Source organism: Aythya ferina (genome assembly GCF_964211825.1).
Source record: "Aythya ferina genome assembly, chromosome: 1".
Classification (NCBI taxonomy): Eukaryota; Metazoa; Chordata; class Aves; order Anseriformes; family Anatidae; genus Aythya; species Aythya ferina.
In genome coordinates this window covers 30,471,882-30,494,257 of record NC_140296.1, presented here as the reverse complement: position 1 = coordinate 30,494,257, position 22,376 = coordinate 30,471,882, and the positions used below count along the sequence as shown (strand labels likewise).

Here is a 22,376-nt window from a genome sequence, read left to right as displayed (position 1 = left end):
TTTAGAGAGAAAATGAGGCCTGATTTGGCATGAAATCTGCTGTAGGAAGTCACCACTTCAAAAACTATGAAAAAATATATCAGTATAGTGTGCCCATTCAGTGCTTTGTCACGCATTTGTGACGGGTTTGACCCAGTGCCAGCCTGGATTGACATTGTTTGGGTGAATGGTTGGAGGGCATGAGGATTTCCTAGGTGTTCCCCAGTTATCGGGGTGCTGTGAGACTGAAGGCAAGTGTTAAGCCCCAGTACTAAGACGTTTTCTGTGGGTTTTGTTTGTTTGTTTTGATTTAAGGAAGGATGCAGGATAAACGCAAGGTTGTTATTAAATCAGTCAGAGCTTTGGGAACTTTGCAGGCTACTGTTTGTCAGCGAGTTCCTGGGATAGACTTCGCTTCCTTAGTGTGGGGTAAAACTTTGCTTACTTCTGTTCTCTGCAAGACAAAAATCAGGCTGCAGAGAACCAACTTGGTGCCTGAAACATACCAAGGGCAGCATGTGGTACGTTTCTTTTTCTCAGTGGCTGCACCTCACAATGTTTTTCGACATGGGCACGGATGTTTTCAGTAGCTGAGGACTGCGTGAGCTTTGTGGTACCAGGAATGTGAGCTAAGCCAGGACTGCGAAATTAAAGAATGTGAATTTGTCCAGGTGTGTCGTGAGCATGTAAAGAAGGAAGTTATTAAATTCTGGTGTTAAAATACTTTTTTGGTACGTGGTATTGGAACAGTACAGGGATTTCTCCTTTAATAATTCACTATTTTGGGTCTTTGAGGTACGTCCTTGCAGTGACTGCTACATCCTGAGCAGAGAGGAAGGGTTTCTGGGAAGCAGGAACTTCTGTTAGGCTGCTTTCAGCTATTTCCTTTAGAAAAGAAATACATAGTTCTCATATCACTTGAACATCTTACAGATAGCTGCAAACAGTGGGATGTGATTGCCCTTGCTGTCTTGGGTCTATTCCATCTCTTGATGGAATCAAGGAAGCTCCTTGTGCCCCTGGGGCTGAACTGGCCGGGGGCTGAAGGCACCAAATGCAGGGGCTGGGTGGGGAGCTGCTCCCCAGGGGGAGGCTGTGGCACCTTCTGAAGTCCTGTGGAGATGTGCACTCCTCTAGTCAGCGCTCAGCTTTTTTGCTAAACAGAGATGGAGGATGTTGACACAAACACTTAACCTTCCGATCTCCCAGAATAAATGTTATTCATCTGCCTCAAGCTCGTCTGCTCTGTGAGAAGAACCCGGTAAGGCTGCCGAGCGCTGGGCGCGTTGTCCTGGCATCCTCATCCCCAGAAAAACGAGGCGCTGCTGCAGAGGCACAGCCCTGCCTGCTGGGATGCGTGTGGGAGGCTGAGGAGCGTGGGTGGACGGACACCAGCTGCAGCGAGGCACGAGGCTGGCCGTGGAAGCGCCGGGTTTCAGAGCCTGGCTTACCCCGCAGTACTGAGCTGGTCTTTTCTGGCCAGGGAGCAGCGAGGCAGGCTGTGATTTCAGCTTGCACTGCGGTAGGAAAAGGAGAAAGCCAGCCTTCAGCTTGTTGGTTCATTACTTGTGCCCTGAGGCACCTTGCTGCCCACCAAGAGCCCAGGCTGCCTGAGGCTGCGGATACCAAAAACTTTGTAATTGAAGGGATCTGTGTGGCTCCCAAGCTCTAAACCTCCTCTTCTGCAGCACCTTTTGGTCTCTGAGCTGCCTGTCTTCTCACAGTCCTCATAGTTGTGGTGTTGTTTTTTTCCCAAAGAGATGAGAGTTTCTAGTGAATATTTAAAAGTATAGTTTTATCTGGTAGGATTACTTCATTTAAGAACACGATGCTGATCTTTTTTGCTTTTTATGATTGCATAATAGTATTTGAGATTCAAGATAGTCCAGGTTTTCCTTCATTTGGGACAAACGTACTGTACGCTGCCCTTATCTTTATGCTGCATTGTTGGGGAGCGAATCTGTCAGGGAGTGGAGGGGTAGGACAAGGGGGAATGGATTAAAACTAAAAGAAGGGAAATTTGGATTAGATGTTGGGAGGAAATCCTTCACCCAGAGGGTGGTGAGGCCCTGGCACAGGCTGCCCAGAGAAGCTGTGGCTGCCCCATCCCTGGAGGTGCTCAAGGCCAGGCTGGATGGGGCTTTGGGCAACCTGGGCTGGTGGGAGGTGTCCCTGCCCATGGCAGGGGGCATTGGAACTACAGTCCCTTCCAATCCAAGCCATTCTGTGATTCTTTTTGCTCTCCCTACTGGAATATATTGCCTATGATGTTTAAGTGATACCATATTTTGAAGTGGTCAGTGAGAAAGCATTTAAAGTATGTGCATGTACATAACTTATATAGAACTTTAAAATCTGCTTTTCCTGAGATCAGTCATCTTGTTTTAGGTCCCGAAATACTTGTCGCAACAATGGAGTAAAGCATCAGGAAGAGGTGAAGTGGGAAAACTAAGGATTTCCAAGTAAGCCTTTACTGTACCTTTCCTGGTTGCAAGTTTTAGACTGTTGACATTGCACATAGAAGAAGCCGTCGGCAGTCAAATAGATAACGTTGCACCTTTTATATTACATAGTCCTGTTTCTCACAAACACCGTGTGCATATTTCTCTGCAAACTGAAAAATACCTGCCTGTGTAGTGTTATCAATACCTAAATACATGAAATTATACTGGGGAGTGGCAGTGTGCCATCATGTGATGTCTGATTTCTTAAACCTAAGAAATATGCACATCTAACTGGAGAATCTCCTTTAATTTATGCTGTTTTGCTACTTCTGTTCTCACCTGCTGACTTCTCCCACTTATTCTTGGGCATCAGCATCCAAAAAAAAAAAAAAAAAAATTGAGCAGTTCGGGAGTGAAGATGAGTAACAAAACCAGAATTTGCTTTTTGCATTTTGATCAGGGAAGCTAAACTTGTGGAAGTAGATCATGGAAACTAAAACATTAAATATTTTCTTTTGCAGAAATCAAGGAAGAACAGAAGTAAGTAACTACCACATCCAAAGGCTGTGGATGTGTTATCTTTTGATTTCTAACAACTGTTCAGAGCTTTCTGGGTTCTAATATCGGATATTTTTTGTTACACCTGTAATTATACGTTGTACCAGTGAGTTGGGAGTAGAGAATTCTGTTCCTACCTATGCCCGTAAGTTTATTGTGGGACTTCTCTTTCAAGGGGGGTTCAGGTTGGAGGTTAGGAAAAGGTTCTTTATGGTGGTCAGGCAGTTGGAACAGTGTCCAAGCGCTCACAGCACTGACCCTGCTGGAGTTCAAGAAGCATTTGGCCAGCTCTCTGACACGTGGTCTGATTTTTGGGTGGTCCAGGAGATGAGAAAAGGAGTGTTAGTTAGAATTAATTAAAAGATCACCTAGGTCTGTCACTTTGAACTGGAAGGAACTCTGGACCAAGCAATGAGTCCCTCTGTAGGATTCTTGCTGCGCCTGGCACTGGGCGTTCAGCGAGTTCCTTTATGGGCATTGCTGTGTAAATATGGCAGGGGAGCTGGATTTGGAGTTCCCAGGCTAATAACGCTTGTGGTGCCCTAGCGCTTTTCTTGGGGACCAAGCTGGCTGTGTGAAACTGTTTAAATCACTGAATGATGCCTGGAAGCCTATTATGCCTTCCATTTTAATAAGGAAGATCAAATTATTCTCTGACTGCAAGAGAAAATAATATACTGAAAAGATGAGTAAATTCTATTAAATACATTAAAGCTTTGAATGCTTTATTTCAAAACGCAGTCAATGTGTTAAGATTCTTACCCACTCTTTTTTGGAAATGTTTTTGAAGTAGGAATGTTCTATACTACTTGTCTTTTCTCTCTTTCTGTTTCCCCATAACTCTTAGAGCTGTGTCACTGAGTCTGTTTAGTAACACTGTGGTCATTGTGACTGTTAGGTGTCATTTACTTTGAATGAAGAACTTGCCAGCATCAATGATATTGGAGGAAAACCTGCTTCTGTCAGCGCACCAAGGGAACATCCTTTTCTTCTGCAAAGCGTGGGAGGACAGACCTTAACGGTGTTCACCGAAAGTTCAGCAGGTAAGTCAGAATTTGTTACAGCCCTAGCGTACCTGATTTCAGTAAGCTGGGTGCTGAAAAGGCCAGAAGACTCAGAATAAATTTTGGCTTTGTTTTGTAGTAATCTGCATATGTATCGCTGTTGTTTTTGTGTTATCTCGTACATTTCACCTGTGGGTCTGCTGAGCAGAACACAGAGTGCAGTACATTGTGCGTTTCCTTCTCGAATTTACACTGGAAAAAAGTGTTTTTGTGTTGTTTCACCTCAGAAACACATGGGAACACATTTTCCTCTTGATCTCTACCTTGAATTTAGATTTATAAAAATGATGGTTCTACCTCTGCCCAGTTGATCAGGTCCATTTTAGCAAACACATCTGTTTACCACGTTTTCTTAGAATCTAACTGTGGTTTAAGCGTATTAAATCTGAACAAGGTCCTATTACCAAACACTGCAGAAGTAAGGTTACCATTTTTCTCACTGGATTCCAGTTGGTTGGCCTGTCTTAAGTGAAGCTCAGGAGCTGAATGAGCGGTTAGGATGTTTGAGGTAACATGTCCTAAATTGCATGTTAGATTTAAGGTACGTGGCAGTGTTACAGTGTACAATATGTTCAGCAGACCGGCTTGCATGCAAGTCCCACGTGTTGTAGGGTTTTCAGCTGAAATTACATGGTCATGTTTTGGATGTTGGAAAGAGAGAAGGAAAGTAAGATGTCTGCAGATCTCATCTTACTGTCTCTGTTTCAGGTACTTAGGTTTTGGTTTCCCTAGGAGACAAACAATAATTTTTAATACTTCTGCCTTCTGTGGGGCAGCAAACTCTACAGCTTCTGATGTTTTCACATTCATAGGCTGGCAGGTAATTGCTGTGATGCTTTATCAAATAAAGGAGGGTGCAGAATCATAACTCACAGGACAGAGTTAGAATACTCAGTAAGTTTGACCACCTCCTTTTTAAAATCTATTTTACAGATTTAATGGCTGGTAATAAGGTATAAGGAGCTCGACTGTCGCTGTTGGGCTGGAAATTTAAGCTCTTCACACTACGACTCAGGCACTTTTCAGTTGCTATCCCTTTCTCTGAAACTAATTTAATCTTTTAATCGTTTTTTCACTTAAAAAAAAAAAAAAAGATTGTATTTTCATGTGCATAACCTGCAACACGTAAATATTGTTTTTTATATTCTATAGATTATAGACGTGGAAAGAGATAGGGGGACAAGTTTTCATGAACCTTGTAAGCATTTCAGTTGTGCCTTGTGTCTTGTTTTTTTTTTTTTTTTTTTTGTTTGTTTGTTTCTCTGTGCCCTGACCTCAGAATGCTTGAAAGAAGAGAGCTACTTCAGGTGTGAAGATGTTTCAAATTTGCATTCTGAGATTTTTGCATGTTTGCTATCTCATGGGATTTTGTTTTCCAAGACACTTTTTTATACAAAATACTGCTTCCAAAATCTCTCATGGTAACTTGAACGTCTGCAATGACTGCAGTTTAACTTGAATATGGAATATTTGCCATCAGTTATAATGGAAGTCATTAGACTGTGGTAGCCAGAAGATGCCCTTTTATTTCTGTTTCACTATCTGTAATGCCATTGTCTTGAAGCCTTTAGGTACTTAGAAGCTATCCTATTTTTATCTAATCAATTAAAAGTTTGGCATTTCTTAGCAACTCCAAGATGTTATTCAAGGACCATCGACCTAGTGAGTGGAGTAGAAGTTATAATATTAATCAGGGGCAAAGGGAATTTATTGAAGTGAGAAATATTTGGAGTGAAGCACTGAATAAGCACAGAACCTGTCAAAGTTGTTTTTGCTTGAGTTTAGCAAGCATGGCATGCAATTAGTGAGTTTTCAGGAAACCGTGTTAAACTGTGTTGCTGTTGTGTTAAAGCTGCTATTGGCAGTACAATCCAAAATAAACATTAGTGTACTTTTCTTTCTTGATTTTGTTTGTAAAAATGAACGTGACAAATATATCCCGAATTCCAGCCTGGTTGCTTTCAGACACAGTGTTCCTGCAGCCACTCTGGTCTTGGAATGTGGATCTCCAATATGGTTTGAGCTCCGTGGCCAATTTCAGCAGTGTGAGAACAGGTGTCTGAAGAGCAGAACAAACGCATGGATATACTGCCCAAAAGAAGGGCTGCTAAACTATTTGATGCCAGAAAGTCCACATGGAAAAGAACTCTTAAAGTTGTATCAGCCATGGGAAAAAGGCTCAGTAAAAGCTTATCCCTCTTTACACACCAGTCAACCCACAGTAAGAGGCAGTCCTAAGAAACTGAAAGGCATTAATTCCTATTCTCACAGACCAATGCTTGTTTTCAAGTTATAACTGGCATATTTTTGTGGAAAGCACTGGTGATCTTGCTGCTTTGTCTTTTACAAAGTGTGCTGTGTTACAGGTCTGATATGCCAGCTTGAACCATGGTTCAAAGATTAAGCTGGTGTAGAACTGCAGGTGGCATTTCTGGTGATGTATCTGGAAGGATGTATTTGACGGATAATGGGGGTGAAAAATGGATAAAAAAAAAAAAAAGTGCTTTGTGTGCTGTTGCTCTCAGTCAGTACCTTTCTTGAGGACTGAGCTCAAGATTCCCTCCTAAAATGGAGGGAATTCATATAACAGTTTCATTTCTTTTATGAAGAGGGTTTTGTTTTTTTCTGCAGCACATTAAAAGCCCTAAGGTCTTTTATGTCTGCTATCCTGATATGCTTACGTAGTGACCATCTTCACCCAGAGGGTGGTTGGGCACTGGGACAGGCTTCTCAGGGCAGTGGTCACGGCACCGAGCCTGCTGGAGTTCAGGAAGTGTTTGGACAACACTCTCAGACACATGGTCTGATTATGGGTAATCCTGCTTGGAGCCAGGGGCTGGACTTGATGATCCTTGTGGTTCCCTTCCAACTTGAGGTACTCTGATTTTTCTGATTCAGAAAATGAATGAGAGATGCCAAAGTTTGCTTCTGAAATCTTCAGTAATCAGAGAGGATGCTGCAGGGTGTCCACCCATCTGGCCAGTTCAGCACTTCACGTTGACTTATCCAGCCACTTAGAGCAAGCAAAAGAGATGAAACTTACCAAGTAATTTAGTATTTTCTGCATGGTGTGATTTCCAGATTGCTGAGTGGGTCTCCTGTGGCTTTTGTTTTGTCTGAATCGCAATTGGTTCTAATACCTGTTGGAGTTGGAAGAAATTTGTTCTTGCATTGTAAATCTCTGCATCCTTGGCAGTCCCCAATTAGTTAATGGATGGAAACAGGCTTTTCTGAGGTGCCATTTGTTACATCCAAAATCTAATGAATTGCAGTTCCTTGGTCTTCTACTGCTTGTACCAGATCTGAGCTAATACAAAGTTGGATAAAGTGGATCCCATCCCAGATACTGCTGAAAAGCTGGTCTCTGCTTTCACACACGGCACTCTTTCTGTGTAAACTAGCTCTGTTTTTTCTCTTTGTTTCTTTTCTTTTGCTATTTGTGTATTTTGAAACAGCTCTAGTGAATTACAGAGAATGAGCAATATGCATTCAAAAATACTGGTTGCAAAATAACACGTTCAGCTGCTGCCCGGACAGCTGTGAGGAGTGGTTACATCGCAGTTGTGTTGGTCCAGGTTAGGAGCAGATGCTCATTTCCCACAAATGATCCTCGGCTGATCTTCCGAAGCCTCTTTTTCTCTCCCCATCTCCTTTGCAGTGCTGTTTGCATCTGCGAGACATCGGAGTCCTCATTGCCAGGCAGATCACCGAGACCTGCAGCGGTGTTCCTGGCGATCAGTTCAGCACAGCTAGTGGGAAGTGTGGCTTCCCTGGTGACTGCAGAGGGACCCGAAGCACGGTTGCCTCTCGCTGTCTAGGTCTTGCCGTCTAGGCTGATTTCGGTATTATTTTTGCATTAGCTCTGAACTACATTCTGTTCCATAAACATCACCATATGTACATCAACAGTTGCTATGCAACAATGCTATTTGTGCTTCCAGGCATTTTAGCTTATCTTTGTCATCAGCTATCACAGTTGTAATTTTTTGGGCGGGAGGAGAGGAGAGCGTTTTGCATATATTTCAGTGTTCTGTATCGAACAAAATGAATTTTCCTTCTGTGTATGGCTAAGAACTATGTAGGGGCAGATCATGAACTTGGTATGGGATATGCTGGATGAAAAGTGTTTTTTCTGAGCTTCCTACTGGCACTCCCCCTGGCATGAGGAAGTGCTGTGATTTGACAGTTTCTGTCTTGGTTGAAGAAACGAGAACGTGCTTTTGTTAAACATTTAACAGCAAACTTTTCAGATTGGGGCTATAAATTTATTCCCTTAACTGCTTTAATTGCCTCCTGCTTATTTTTCTGTCAGCAGGTAGCTCAGACTTGCTGGCTCTCAATACAAACAAAAAAACACAGCTACGTTACAGACAGTGAGAAAAGTTTCGTACTGAGTTTTTTTTGGGGGGAAACGTGTTACTAATGTGCCATGGGAAAACACAGACCTTGGCAGGCGGTTGCATCCCTCCTGTAAAGGACTGATGGATGGATAGAAAGATTTCATGCCACAGGAAAAAATAGTGTTAAGATATTTCTGTGAAGTTGGGTGAGATGACTCATTTTATTGAAGTTTCGAATATATATTCGCAACTCCCCCTTCGTAAGTGGGATTGCCTTGATGCTTATTTTAGCGATGTTCAATTCCTTCCTACTTGCCCCAGCTCACTGCTGTTTGAGTAAAATGTGTTCAGAGAAATCCGTGAGGTGGCAGAATGACAGGCAGACCTTTGGTTCTTTCCGAGAAGCAGTCGTGCATGGGCCGTTTCGCTGTTTCATGCCTCGCAGAAGATCGCTGGCTCGTAACGTGACATTCATGTCCAGTTTTCTGTGTCTTCCTTCTCTTCTTTCAGAATCTCATTTCATGAAGTGCAACTGTTTTTTTTTTTTATGTTTTTGTAACGCCGTTCAATAATACAGATGAGTCTGCCTGAATACCAGCTCCTGGATTCCCACTGCCTTCCAGTATTCTCCTCTTGTTTGTTTTGTTTTAACACAACCACTAATGTGAAAGTCCCCTTTTTGGGCTGATACATGAATCATGCCTACTGCATGGCTTACAGTGAGCCATTGTATTCCAGTGAAAATAATTATTCAGAGTTTGAGTTTTGAAAGCAGACGTATCTAGCCATTTAAAGAAATGTTAAGGGGAGCAATGGCTAATAACAATCTGGGAAAGGTGTTTCTTTCTTTCATTAAAGCAGTTACTGCTGTAATTACATTTAATTATTTCCATAGTACTCAGAATCTTGTGATATGACTTCCAGTCTTATTAGATGCATGTTTGACTCTTCACACTTTCATCTAACTGTTATTTGGGAAGTAAATGCCCTCATCTGCTGCCTTAGTTCTGCCTGGTCAGGTGTTTGGCACGTACCCGTGTACCTCGCCAGCACTTCCTGATCTCCTCTATTTATTTGGGCTGTCACTTAACCCATATTCCAGACTCCAAAGTGCTTTGCAGTCTTACTTGATGCTTCCTTCTTCATTTATGTACTTCAATCTTTTATGGGCTGGCTGGAGAGTAGTCAGGTAACAGCAAGAGAGGAAAGCCTCTTGGCAAGCCTAAGATCAAAAGAAATACAAACAGCTGCTGCCTTTCAGCTCTCTGGCATTTATGCAAATTTCAAAGTATCTGTGAGGATCACGGAGAGGATGCAACCCATCATCAGAAAACCAGAATATGTGACTTGGACTGGTCTAATTACAGACAGCAGCTTGATGGGTCAAGATTTCATAGGTATTATTGTGACACATTGTCCGTTAATAAACAGCAGTGACACTTAGAGCATCTTTCTTCTGCATCTCTGAAAAATGGAAATGATACGTGCTTACCAGCATTGTGAGGATTAGAAAATGAATGTAAAGTGGCTTCAGCTGGTTGTTAGGGGTAAGCTAATTTTCTTTTCATTTTTGCTACTAAAACTATAGACTGTTAATTCCCGTACAAATATAAATAAGTGTTTTGAGGATATAATTCAGAGTATATGGAATAATAAATTAAGTAGACATGGTACAGCTGCCCTTACCTTCTTTGTGCTATTTGTACTCAGAAGATTTGTAAAGCAGGGACACGTGACCCAATCATAACAAAAACAAATTGTCTGATGAGGAGGAAAAAAAGGGCAATTTTTTGCAAGGTTGAATATTTATTTATTGTTTGTCTCTGTTAAAGGCAAATTCACCTGCTGCATGCAGGCAGGCTCACTCACTCCTCCTGTAGACATGGTACACATTTATTGTTATTTGAATCAGAGATGCAGTAAACAATTTTTAAGTGTGATGGCTTCTTATGCAGGAGTTACGGTTAGGTGGCAAGTCTTTCATTAAAACAAAATTAAAAAGAAACAGAAGCAGTATCTGAATTTGAAAACTATCTCAGCCCAGTTAAGGGCTGATGTCTCAGTGTGTTTGCCTGTTCTTCTTTTTGCTTGTTAGGTAGGTTGTGAATGTTTCCACAACTAAATTAAAATTGAGTTAGAATATTGGGTGGGTAATAACATCATGCTGCATAAATATGCCAAATACACTCAAAAAAGTAAGTCAGTGAAAAAATAGATGCTTTTCTTCAAACAGGCTGTCCTGCATGTATGTCTGGGATGTTACCAGGGTTTATAACTCACTTAGTGAATGCTTATGGGTGGGAAGAGGCCACATACGGACATTTTCTGAGTGAGAAGATGTATGCCTTCAGCTGCTAGGACTTCACAACAGCCTCTGCTCGGGCAGAGAAAAGCAGCATCTCTCAGATCCTTCTATTTGCATCAGTCCCCTGGCTGTCAGCCTTTTCAATGAGAAAATAGGGCCGTCAACCATGAAAGCCAGCAAGAACCAGTGGCATGAAAAAGGTTCTGTAAAACATCTCATGTTTTCAAGTTCTGTTAATACCCAGCCTGTAAATGGCAGAAATGATCAAACTAACAACTCACAAATTTCTCTCTGGATTATAGCAGTAAGTCCTCCTCGCCTGTGAGTAAATTGTCCATAATGATAGCTGTGACACGGCTGAGTTGGAAGCAAAAGACAAGTATATTTTACCATTTTTAACTGTATTGCAGATAAGTAGAAATATTCTTCTTGTTCTCTGCCGTAGAGGAGGTGCAAAAAGAACAAATAATAGGAGAAGCAGTTGAACTTGAGGTTGAGAAATTTATGTAGGAGTGTATCTTCATAGGACTTTGTAGGTGTTAGAACTTGGTTTACCAAAATACATCTATTGGCTGCTGTCTTCTGAAAGGCTGAACTGAAATTTAATGTGGAAGCTGTTCCTGATTTTCACTCCGCCATTCACCTGAGTGATAAGTTTTATGGCAAGCCACTTTGCAACATGTGTCTTTTTTCTTTCATGCATACTGTGCATGAAAGTGCATGCATCATTCTCTGTGGAACAGGATGTGTTTCTGATTTTTAATCAATATATTTTTATCTGACAAGTCAGGCTCTAGTACCAGCTGTGGGCCAGTGATGAGAAGGTAAGAAGACTGAAAAAAAATAAATCCTTGTGTGATCTAGAAAGCTGCAGAAAAACTAGAGAGGAGGTTGCCCATGTTCAAAATTGGTCTAGTGACAAGCACGTTCTTTTGCAGAACTTTGTTTTTGTTTTAAATACACAAAAATGATATTTATTTGTCTACAGAGACTGGTAAGATAAATGGCCATGGTTTATTACTTAAGCATAATCCCACAACTGATTTTCTATAGCTGTGTAACTTCGTTTGTGCAGAGCTCAATTAGAGGTGTAATGGAGTTTATCCCATTTAAGTCATGAGTTTGGGTACTAAAGGGGACTTCTTGTTGCTCTGTGTGGTAATTTTTTCTTCAAAAAGCACATCTATAAACATTAATCAAATCCAGTAAGTATGGTTTTTATCCTTCTTTGTGGCCCACTTTTTAGTTGTAATTTCAAATAATCAACACAGAAACGTTATGTTTCCCTTTTTGTTCATTTGTTTGTTTTTTTTCTTTTTTTCCAGAAGGTCAATCAGACGAAAAATCTGAAAGCAGCGGTGCTGGTGAGTGCGAACACTTTCTCTGAAACACTTAAGTGATGACTTATAGCTGCAGCTTTTCAGTTTTACTTTCCAAGAAATTGGTAGCTTAAAAAAATGGTTCTTTTTGTTATATTTCTCGGGCAGAGTGTCATGAAATTGACAAACAACTTAATAAACTGTATGCTGTAACCAGAAGCTTAAATTATTAATATTTTTGATTTTAATGGAAAAAATAGAATTCTGAAGGAGAGCATTAGAAATGTAATGTTCTTTAGAATGTCATTGTAGGTTTTTATTTGGTGTTTCTCATCTATTTTTTATGTTCATTGACTCACAGATGAGTTTGGTTTCTTTCCTCTTGGTTGGAAAGTTTGTAGCCGATTTCCAAATCTTTGTTATCTGGTTTTAATTGCATAGGCTAATCAGTCAGAAAAATACTGTTCTAGTATTGTGCTTTATTCAAATTGTCTACTGCTTGCAAAAAATTTATAAATTCCTTGGAAAGAGTGAAAGAAAAAGTTGTTCACTTGTGTCACCTACCAGTCGCATGTTAGTCAGTCTAACAATGTCTTGAATGCAGTTAGTACTTCTAAGGCTGCTTCCCAAACTGCAATTGCTCTAGTAAAAATGGTTCTTTGCACAGTTCAAAGAAGTATTTTTTTTTTTTTTTTTAATGAAATGGTCACCATGCTTCTAGGAGATAAGATATCAGGCAGGCTTAGGAGTGTTAAGATTTCATTTCAGGTCTAAGCTAGTCTGAGCAGGCTTCTTTCACAGTGAGGAGGAAGGAGACAGCTCCATGAGGTATCTTAGAATGAGACAGGTAGGTGCAAGTGCAATTCCCCAGCAACTCAAGCAGAGCTCTCTTGGGGCTGTGAGATCCTAGGCTGCTCCTATCTCTTCTGCTAAATCCTTTGGGCTTACATTACTGAAATTGCCAGGTATTACATGACAGTACCAGAATCTTGGTGTCAAGCAGCATTTAATAAAAATTCCCCTTTTTGCTTTTATGAAAGATGTTTCAAAAATATCACTAATGTACTAGCACGAGTAAGTGCCAGGGTAAGCAAGAGCCTGTGATCCTGGGAAACTAGACGCAGCTAATGTAAAACACATAGACAAATTTCAGGCTTGTTAGCAGAAGGATTACCCAGGATGCATGCAGATTAGATAGTACTGGCACTTGGAAGTAGTAATGGCAGAGACAGCAGATGGACTAGAAATAGTCTTACAACCCTGTCCTTCTTAAAAGCACTTCCTAAATATAAGTCTAATGCTAGTGGCCTTTCCAAATGTCTTCTGGAATGTAATTTGTTATACACTGGAATATGGAGATGCTTGTTTCTTCTGTGTTCTGTTTTATTTTTCATGTATTTGACTTTTATTTGAACTGCATTTAAGCTTCAGCTGCTGCCAAAAGTGTATACTTTTTGTCTTTTTTTTTTTTTTTTTTTGGAAGGAATTCTTTTTAACACTGAGATGCTTTTATTGTAGTGGCTTAAATCAAAAGATTTATGACTAGTTTTAGAAATGTTATATCTGCATCCTCCTACTGAATCCAAGGTATGTTTCTAGCTTGCAGTTTTCCCCATTGTTAAAGCCTGTTCCCTCTGATTATCTGGCAATAGTGATGTGACTTCAAGGTGATGAAGGGCGACTTTCTAGAGATCAGTATTTTTATACCCCTTGAACAATGAGACTCATTGCTGTGGGATGTCACATTTTAAGCAGATTTTAAGAGTTTAACTTCTGAAATGAGTCAGAATTTTAATATTTATATTGCATTTCTCTGCTGGTTTTTTTTTGTTGTTGTTGTTGTTAGCACGTGTGCATGTTTTTGCTTGGCTTTGGTGTTTTTTAAAATCTGTTTTGCTTTGGTTTTGCATTTTGAATGACTTACAATTGATAAGTATTGATATGAACGATAGTTATAGATCACCAGTATTATGTAGGATATTTGTAATAACATTTATCATTGGACCAGCATTGCCACACTTCATTCCATATGGAGGGAGACAACGTGATACAGATTCAAACCAGAGTTCATGTACCCAGTATCTTGTCCTCAGTGGTGGCCGGGAAGTCTTGAGAAGAGTAAAAGAACAATGCAAAGCGTAGTGGTGCCTTCCCCAGAGTACTTCTTCCACTCTTCAATGATTTGAAGGTCAGAGAGATAGAGCCAGGGGTGTTGGTTCTTCTCTTTAATAGGACTTCATGGATTTTTCTTCTGTGAAGTATCTCTGTTGGTTTTTGCGCCCATGTAAACTGTCAATATCCATAATACCTTGAATGATGCTAAGGTTACAGTCAAAATATTCAGGAATTAAGACATAACGTGAAACAAGTTTACCTAAACAAAATAAGAGCTCCTTCTGCATATGCAGTTTGATAATTCGAGGTCACTCTTTCCATACAGAGATCCTATTTGGTTAGTGCATGTGGTAACACTGCTTAGGGATTCAACCAGTGCCCTAAGGCTGGGTTTTGCTGAATGTAAAAGAAAGGAGCAAATAAAGTGTCAGCTAAAGGAACGAGAAATGAGAACTGGCTCTGCTTTTTCCCATGTGATGCCAAGCAGCACCATACACTTTCTGAACAAATAATTTAAATCCAAACGTGTGTATATAGTTCCTGTTTACTTATGGCTTCTCTTGCACCTACCCGTAAGTGCTGTCAGTGGTGACAGAAGCTGTGAAAACCAAGTGTTTACGCCACTTAAAGTCTGACCTACCTCCCCTCACCCCAAAGTGAAAATACCCAGAAGCTGCTGCCCTGAGTCTGTGTTGTCTTTGAAGAAAGGTATGGTAAAGAAGTGTGTTCTTCATGTGCTTATGCACTGTCCTTGTGGAAGCATGTTCAAGTAATGTTGCACAGCCAGCAGTTATTATTTATACATCTATCTATCTATCTATATAAAATCATAATATTATTATTCATAATAATACTATTATAATATTTAATATTATAATGTTGCCTAAGCTTTGAGAACATCATTTTGAAGGCACGCTATTTCTTTCATAGGGGTGTGTGTTTGTTTCAGTGATGCACACAGACTACAGATGCATATTTTTCTTCAAGGATGTGTGCATCAAGCAGCATTGCATGTCTCAAACCTGCGTCTAGCCAATTGCACTCCTGTTCTTTATAAATTTCCTCTCTCAAAGTCTTTGACATTAGTTGATAGCGAATAGCAGCCATCGGTACTTCACAAGCTTTAGGACAAGGTGTTAGTCATCTCTTTCCCTGTACGTGCTGGTGAGTAATACTAAAGCCTTCTAGCGAGGGGAGAGGAACCGCTGGGACCATTTCTTATTTAATTTTGTGTGGAAGGAATAAATTACCTGAGATACTGCAGACAGTGGAGCACGAACCTAGAATTAGCATTTTGCCCATTGCGAATGTACACGTTTGGCTGCATACACAAGTATGTAATGCTTAAACTGTCTGAGGATCACACTTGCTTCATTTTTCAGTGTCACAACAAAGAGTTTCAGGTATTGATTATACATACGTTGGTATGCTCAACATTCAGTGTAAGCACTTTGCTTAATGCTGAGCAGCGTTGCAGCGAAGTCAGCAAGTTTTTGGTAAAGGCACAGAGTTCTCCTGTTAGGACACAACTGCAGGAAGCTGCAGAGCGCACACTTGATTTCATCCGCTTCCAAGCAATTAATGTATATTAATTGCACTTCAAAAGCAAAATCTAACTAAGGACAAAAAATATAATCAGGAGGAGTAGAGCCGTAATTCTTAATTTAAATATTAGCGCAAATCTCAGTGTTGAAGATAATTACAGAACCTGCCATTCTCAAGCTGCGGAAACAGTTTTTGTCTTGGAAATTAAACTTTGCTGTTGGCAGCTGAATGCAACAAAACTTAGATAACGGACCTCTTGGTGGTATTCCAAAAGTCATAATCAGTAATGAGGCTCCATTTGGTGCTGTTAAAACAAATAAAGACGCAACCATTCCTGCGTTATGGTATGTGGAGTCAGTCTATCATCCTGGTTGTAACAGATAATCTGGAGAATTAGGAAGGGTGCACTGGTAGAACAGCAAAAAGGACCTACAACTTGATGTAGGTCAACGCTAATTGGAACTAATTTTTTTTAAGAAACTTGCATAAATATTGCCCTTAATGTCTATTTATTTTAGAATACTGTATGAATATTCTAATATTTGCTTTACTGAGCAGTCCTGATGAATTTAGCTTGCTTTTGATTGCATTTATGATTTGTCTCAAATATAATGAGAACAGAACCACAGAACTGAAGGGGTTGGAAGGGACCTTAAAAGATCATCGGGTCCAACCCCCCTGCCAAAGCAGGTTCCTTGGAGCAGGCTGCCCAGGTAGGCGTCCAGACAGATCTTGAATATCTCCAGAGGAGAGTCCACAACCTCCCTGGGCAGCCTGTCCCAGTGCTCTATCACCCTCACCGTGAAGTTCTTTTCACATCTTGGTGTGGAACTTCCTGGGCTCCATCTTGTGGCCATTGCCCCTCGTCCTGTCCCTACAAACCACTGAAAGGAGGTTGGCCAAATCCCTCTGTCCCCCACGCTTCAGATCATTGTGACTTTCAAGGAATCCCAGGAATTTCAACCACGTCTGGCGTTGCAGAGGATGACTCCACAAGTTGCTTTTCATCTTCTGTGAGGGATTTTGCTGCTGATTGGAGTTCGCCCTCCTACCAGCACGGTCACATCGCACGGGCTCCATCCTCAGCCCTTTGCAGTGCTCCAGGACTAAACCAGAGCCTTGAGTGGTGGCGGATCAGAGGGGCAGAGGGAAATCTGCTGTGGCCAGTGCAAGGCTGGTGTGTAGCAGCTGTGAAGCTGGCAGGAGGCAGTTTCAAATAAGAGGTGGTTCTGCCCACAGAACGTAATTAAGCTATTAATTGCTTGCCAGAGGATATGTACATGAAGATGGGGTTTACGGGGCTTTAGAGGAGACCACAGAGGTGCAGGGAAGAATATCCACTGAAGGGCAAGCAGGCTGAGGAGACGTCTGGTTTGAGAGAGCTTTTTCTGTGTGCCTGAACCTAGGAACAGTCTAGCAGAGCTCATTTGGTGCTTTCTCAGAGCTAGAAGGCTTTTCCAGCCCCAGCACCTTGCCAGCAGGAGCAGGGTGTAGCTGTGCGTGTTGTCTTCCACATGCAGGCTGTCCTGGGAATTTCTGCACTATAATCTGTGGGCAAACCCTAAAATCATCATCTGTGCACAGCAGAAGAGTATCACAGGTGGATTTTTATTGTCCTAGGAGAAGGCATAAAGCAGTTTATACGTTAGATTTCTGCAGTGTAGGGGAAGAACAGGACTTGCTATTCATTTTAGAAAACGTGTAGGAAATCTCACGGGACCTGGCAGTGCTGCCGGCCTCAGATAAAGTCAGCTGGTAACCCGAGAGTGCCTTTTTCTCTGTTTAGCTGATTCTTATCTGCCTGGCTTGCAGGACCTTCAATTTGTTTCCTACGAGATGACCAGGTTCAGATTGAGAAAATGTACTGCTTTATCCCTCGTGCTTGCCAAAGGCTTTATTTAAGTAGGAAAGAGGCAATAAACGACTGGGTTTGGTGTTACAGTTGCTTATTCTGTTTACGTTTTTTGATGCTTAGGCTGTTCATTGCTAGTTTGTTTGCCTAATTTCTCCTTCCTAATTGGGAGAGTCTGTACCCACCTCTGACCTGTGGGGTTTTTTATTCATCTGTTCGCTGTGGTACAAAATCAAGAACCTTCTTTGAGTTAACAATCAGCTTTCTGCGGAGCTACAGCAGTCGCTTTGTAGCTTGATATTTTTCTGTTAAATAAAGAAATGTGTTTTTCCATTCCTCTTATTGCTGCAGAAAAAGAAAATTGTCCTCCTGATATGTGACACGTGAAAAGCCAATGGAGAATTATTAATAGCAGTAATTTCAGGATAATTAGAGTTAGTTTCTGGTGTTGTCCAACCTCACTGCTGTCCTGTGCCTTCTCCGTCAACCCGAGGTGGCTGTCACCCTCACGGAGTCCTTCTCCCCTCCTCGGTCCTTCTGCTCAGGTATCGTGAGCTGTCTCACCGCACTGCCTCCTCCCAGCCCTCGCTGCTCGGGCAGCCCCTGTGGAGCCTCATCTTCCTGGAGCTGCAGCTTTCCCTGGCAAGCAGCCTTGGATTTTAAAACCTGTTGTCATCTCCTTGCTCTTTGGTCTTCATCTCCAAAAGCTCCTGCAGCGGGTAAGGTGCCACCCTCCCTAAAGAGGATGCTGCTGCTTCTTTCGGTGTCAAGAGTGGTGGTAGTGGAAGTGTCTTGGAAAACCATATGGATCTAGGTTTTCAGGTACCCGAAATAATGCTTGGAGTGGAACTGTGGGAGTCCCCTTTTAATGTCCAGACAGATTGTGGGCTCTATGAGTGCTCCATACACCTCTTGGATTCCCCAAAGCTGTAACGCCAGTAACCAAGGCAATGCTGTACTTATTCCTAGCATTAGCACAGGTTTTGCAGACCTGCAGAATGGCTTCATTTTGAAGTCCTCTTCTAATTGCTTGGTTCTTAAACCTTTTTGTGCCGAACTCGCATGTCACCGTGTAATAATGTTTTAAATGAGTGGCTGTTGTTTACGGCTGTAATTATTGTACCAGTTCCCTGACTGGTTTTGTTTCTGAAGCAGTCGAACAGTGCTCCTTTCTGAAGCTTAAAATGAACAAACGTGGTGTTAAATGATAATGGCAATGATGTTAAGCTGTTACCAGCGCGGATAGAAACAGCTTTTTGGTAGACTGTTGCTTTTAGCTGTGTGTGCTACTCCTACCACACACATTTTTAGGAGGAGAAGTCAACTGTCTCGTTCTGCAGGATATTATGCAATTTCTTTCAGAAAGGAAGGCAAGTGTGTTTTCTTTTGCAGAGTGCTTGCTCATCCAAGTTCCTCAGGTGCCATTAGACATCTCCCTCCTACCGTCCTTGCCGTGCTGCTTATTTTCTGACATTTTATTGTGAATGGTGATTTATAGAGGCAGTGCTTTGAGGCAGTGTTCTGTGCGATACCTCGTGCATGGTACTTACGGAATGGCCGTTTCAAAAGAAGCTGAAAACCATAATATTTTCTGATCTTAAATTCCTTCTACCTTATCAGTTGCTTTTGTTTCAACCTAACCACTTATACAAGCTTCTCTCTTCATATGAGGATACCTTTATTTTTTAACTAGTACTCACTTTCCTGATAATCTATGAGTTCCTGCCCTGTGTTATAGGACAGCAGACAAGACTTGAGGTTAGGTAATAGTTATTCATCCAAGATGAATTAATTCTTGCCTAAGAAAACAATGTTTACTTTGTCATAGACCCAAATGAACCTGCCTCTCCCATCCCTGCTCCTCATTCATTACTTGAATCAGGACACCATGACCCTTCTACTTAAAAAAAAACAAATTAATGGATGAGGCACTTCCAGTATTAAATTGCAATAATTTTTGCAATTTGTCCTTATTCTGCATGTATGCTAGTGGGGAGGGGACCTGAGTTTCTTCATATCCTTCCATCTTATTGAATGGAAACCTTGCAATGCTTGCAAGAAAGAGGTGAAAACAACATCACTGATTGCTGCAAATGAGGTTGTGATACTTTTTTTCTTTCAGGATCTAAATAAATATTATCTATCTTAGAAAAGAGATGGCCAGTTGTCACTTGCACAGTCATACCAAGTACAAATGCAAGAATACAGTTAAAAATACGACGCAAGTACATGGAAAGGTCAGTAAGGCAGTTAGGGTGCTGGGAAACACTGCTCACAGGGCAAGCAGGTACTGACAGTAGGGAGAGGAGAGCTGGAGCTTGACCTTGATGCACAGCCTGTGGGTTTCAGAGCATCAAGGCTCTCTGTAGAGACCACTCTGGAAGTGGCTGGTGATGAAGTGACTGGCTCTAGAAGTCACTGGGCAGTGAGCTGTTGGAGTCTGACTTTAGGGGGGCATCGCATGTGTTCCTCTGCTTCCTATATTTTTTTCTAGGCACCTGCTTTTAGCCACTGTCTTTACTTACTTGCGTTCTAGGAGAGGGGAAGGTCAGAGGATCAAAAATGGGAATCGTCACCAGAGGTATGAAGAGATGGAAACAGAGTTCACAGTTATGGGTAGCACTGGGCTAGACACATCTTAATCTGACCTAGTGCAGCCACTCGGAGGTTATGTCCTCACATAAAAATAAACCAAATAGGTGAGTGCTATAATACCATGCTGCCAAGTGTGATCAAACAGCTGTTGCTTGCTCCTCCACCAATGGAGAGTATGGGCATGCAAGCGTGGGAGGAAGCAGTACAATGGGTGTTTTGAGCAAATTGACATCAATATATACATATATTTTTCCACGAGCATTCACAGGGGCCAGAAAGTTTTTTTTCTGCAGTGTGTGTTGGTCAGCCCTGCCTCCAGCTCCCTGGCCTTTCTCAGTTGCCCACTTGATGGCCCTTTTCTCACCAGGAAAAGAGGCAGGGAGGCAAGTGGAGGTGTCTTAGAGTGAGAACAGGTTGAACCCCCTCCGTGGGGAAGTTACTTTTTATTCCTACCACTGCAGTTGAAGGTAATTCACAGAAATTATAAAAATTACAGTTCCTACATGATGTTATGCAGCTTCCAACTGGAAAGACAAGGCAGAAAAGGTAAGCATGCTGTTTAACTTGCTTCCTTTTCTGGCAACCCTACAGCGTTGTAACACGAGCACCCACCTGAGTGAACATATGCAAAATAGATTTGTTATATTAAATATTTATGGAGCGAAGAGGAAACATTATGGAAGCTTTATGTGGTCATTTTGTTTATATATAAAGCAAGCCGCTGCCATCCTGGTTTGATAAATTATTCAAGTTCATCACTAGATCAAAGCATCTGATTGAACAAAACCACAAATACATCGAATTATCTCATATCAGCTACAATGTGAACTGGGAAGTATTCAAGTGTTCTTTTTTTTCGTAAATTAAGAGGGAATTAGGTACTCTGAATCAAACGCCTGGCAAATGAAAGTTTTCCAGTAAATCTTGTAAATACAAAAGCTAAGAAGATATTTCAGGTGTTTTGAATTTTACCTGTGATTACCAGCTTGTGAATAGCTCATATTCCAAAAGTATTTCCTAGAACAAATGCAGAACTGTCAAATTCTCTGCTGCTTTCTCACGGGTGAAGTCACGCTACGGTGACCAAGTGGCACTGCTTTCTGATACAACCGTGCTAACGGTTCCTAAGAGCCCAGCTGAAAGGCAAGCAACCACAGAAGGTTTTTATTAATTGTTTGGGATCAAAATTGATTTTATTCTCTTTTTCTTTCTTTTCAACTCTAATGGCAATTTAAATCTCAATCAAGAATTAATTATAAGTGAAGGTTATAACCAAAAGCACTTAAGTGAAAATGGATGATGTGACATCTGAGGAGCAACAGCCTCCTCCAGACTTTGTGCTCATACAGGCTGTGTGTTTGACAGCACTGAGAGCACACTTCTTTAAAACTTGGAGATTAGTTGAGAAGCTCATTAAGATTGTCTCGTCACTTTTTTTTTTTGCTCATGTAGAGAAATGAGTCCACGAAGGGCTTTTCATGTCATCGTTCTGTGTGATGACATTTCTAGTTCTTGTCCTAGCAGATCAGCAGGAATCTGAGTTTCTCTCAGGTGAGCTTTCACATTTACTTTCTGCAGAAGTCCTAGAGATTGTTTTAGGTACAAGATGAATGGTTAATGAGAATTTTTGAAGGCACCACTCTGAAAACAATTTATTGTGGTGTGTGGAGGGGAAGGAGAAGGGATCATTATGTACACAGTGATAGAGTTCTAGTTGGTATGGCTTAAGAATATAAAAGAGGTGAGCATGTAAAGAATTGTATTTTTCTATGTATCTTTTGTAGATGGCAAATGTATGTGGACAAAGTCAGAGAAGTTCTGGGACAGGCAAACTCTTCTTCAGTTTGCATGCCTGAAATTTCAGGTGATTTGATTTTTAACAGTTTGGGAAAACTCAACTTAAAAGCACGTATTTTCTGATCCTTAACTTTGTAATACAGAGAGGTTAAAGAAGTTGATAGTTTCTAGTCTGTGGGTATTCCGGAGGGATCAGACTTACCCACTTGATAAAACCATAGTGGATTGTTTTGCAGTCACTGCTGCCTGGTCTCCCTCTGGGAATTCATCCCAGCAAGGGACCCAGTTACCTACAGTCATCGTGTGTTACAGGTGAACTGGGGTTTCACACAGAAGGATAAAGGGACATTGAGTTTGTATTCCCAGTCGCTATTACTGAAAATGGATTTGTTCCCTCTAAAAGCCGAGACAAAATTGTTTTCAGCCTACCAAATGTTATCTCTTTTCCTCAGTTGTCACTTCT

General features: G+C 41.3%; 1 protein-coding gene across 3 annotated transcripts in view; it reads left to right on the top strand.

Moving 5' to 3' along the window:
* The window catches only part of GTF2F2 (general transcription factor IIF subunit 2), an 83,424-nt gene that overhangs the window by 3,604 nt on the left and 57,444 nt on the right, over window positions 1-22,376 (top strand). For all 3 annotated transcript variants that reach the window (XM_084529939.1, XM_084529940.1, XM_084529941.1), the window contains 4 exons: window positions 2,368-2,441; window positions 2,945-2,963; window positions 3,880-4,024; window positions 12,016-12,054. In XM_084529939.1, the coding sequence (XP_084386065.1) occupies window positions 2,368-2,441; window positions 2,945-2,963; window positions 3,880-4,024; window positions 12,016-12,054 (277 nt within the window). The remainder of the gene's footprint in view (window positions 1-2,367; window positions 2,442-2,944; window positions 2,964-3,879; window positions 4,025-12,015; window positions 12,055-22,376) is intronic.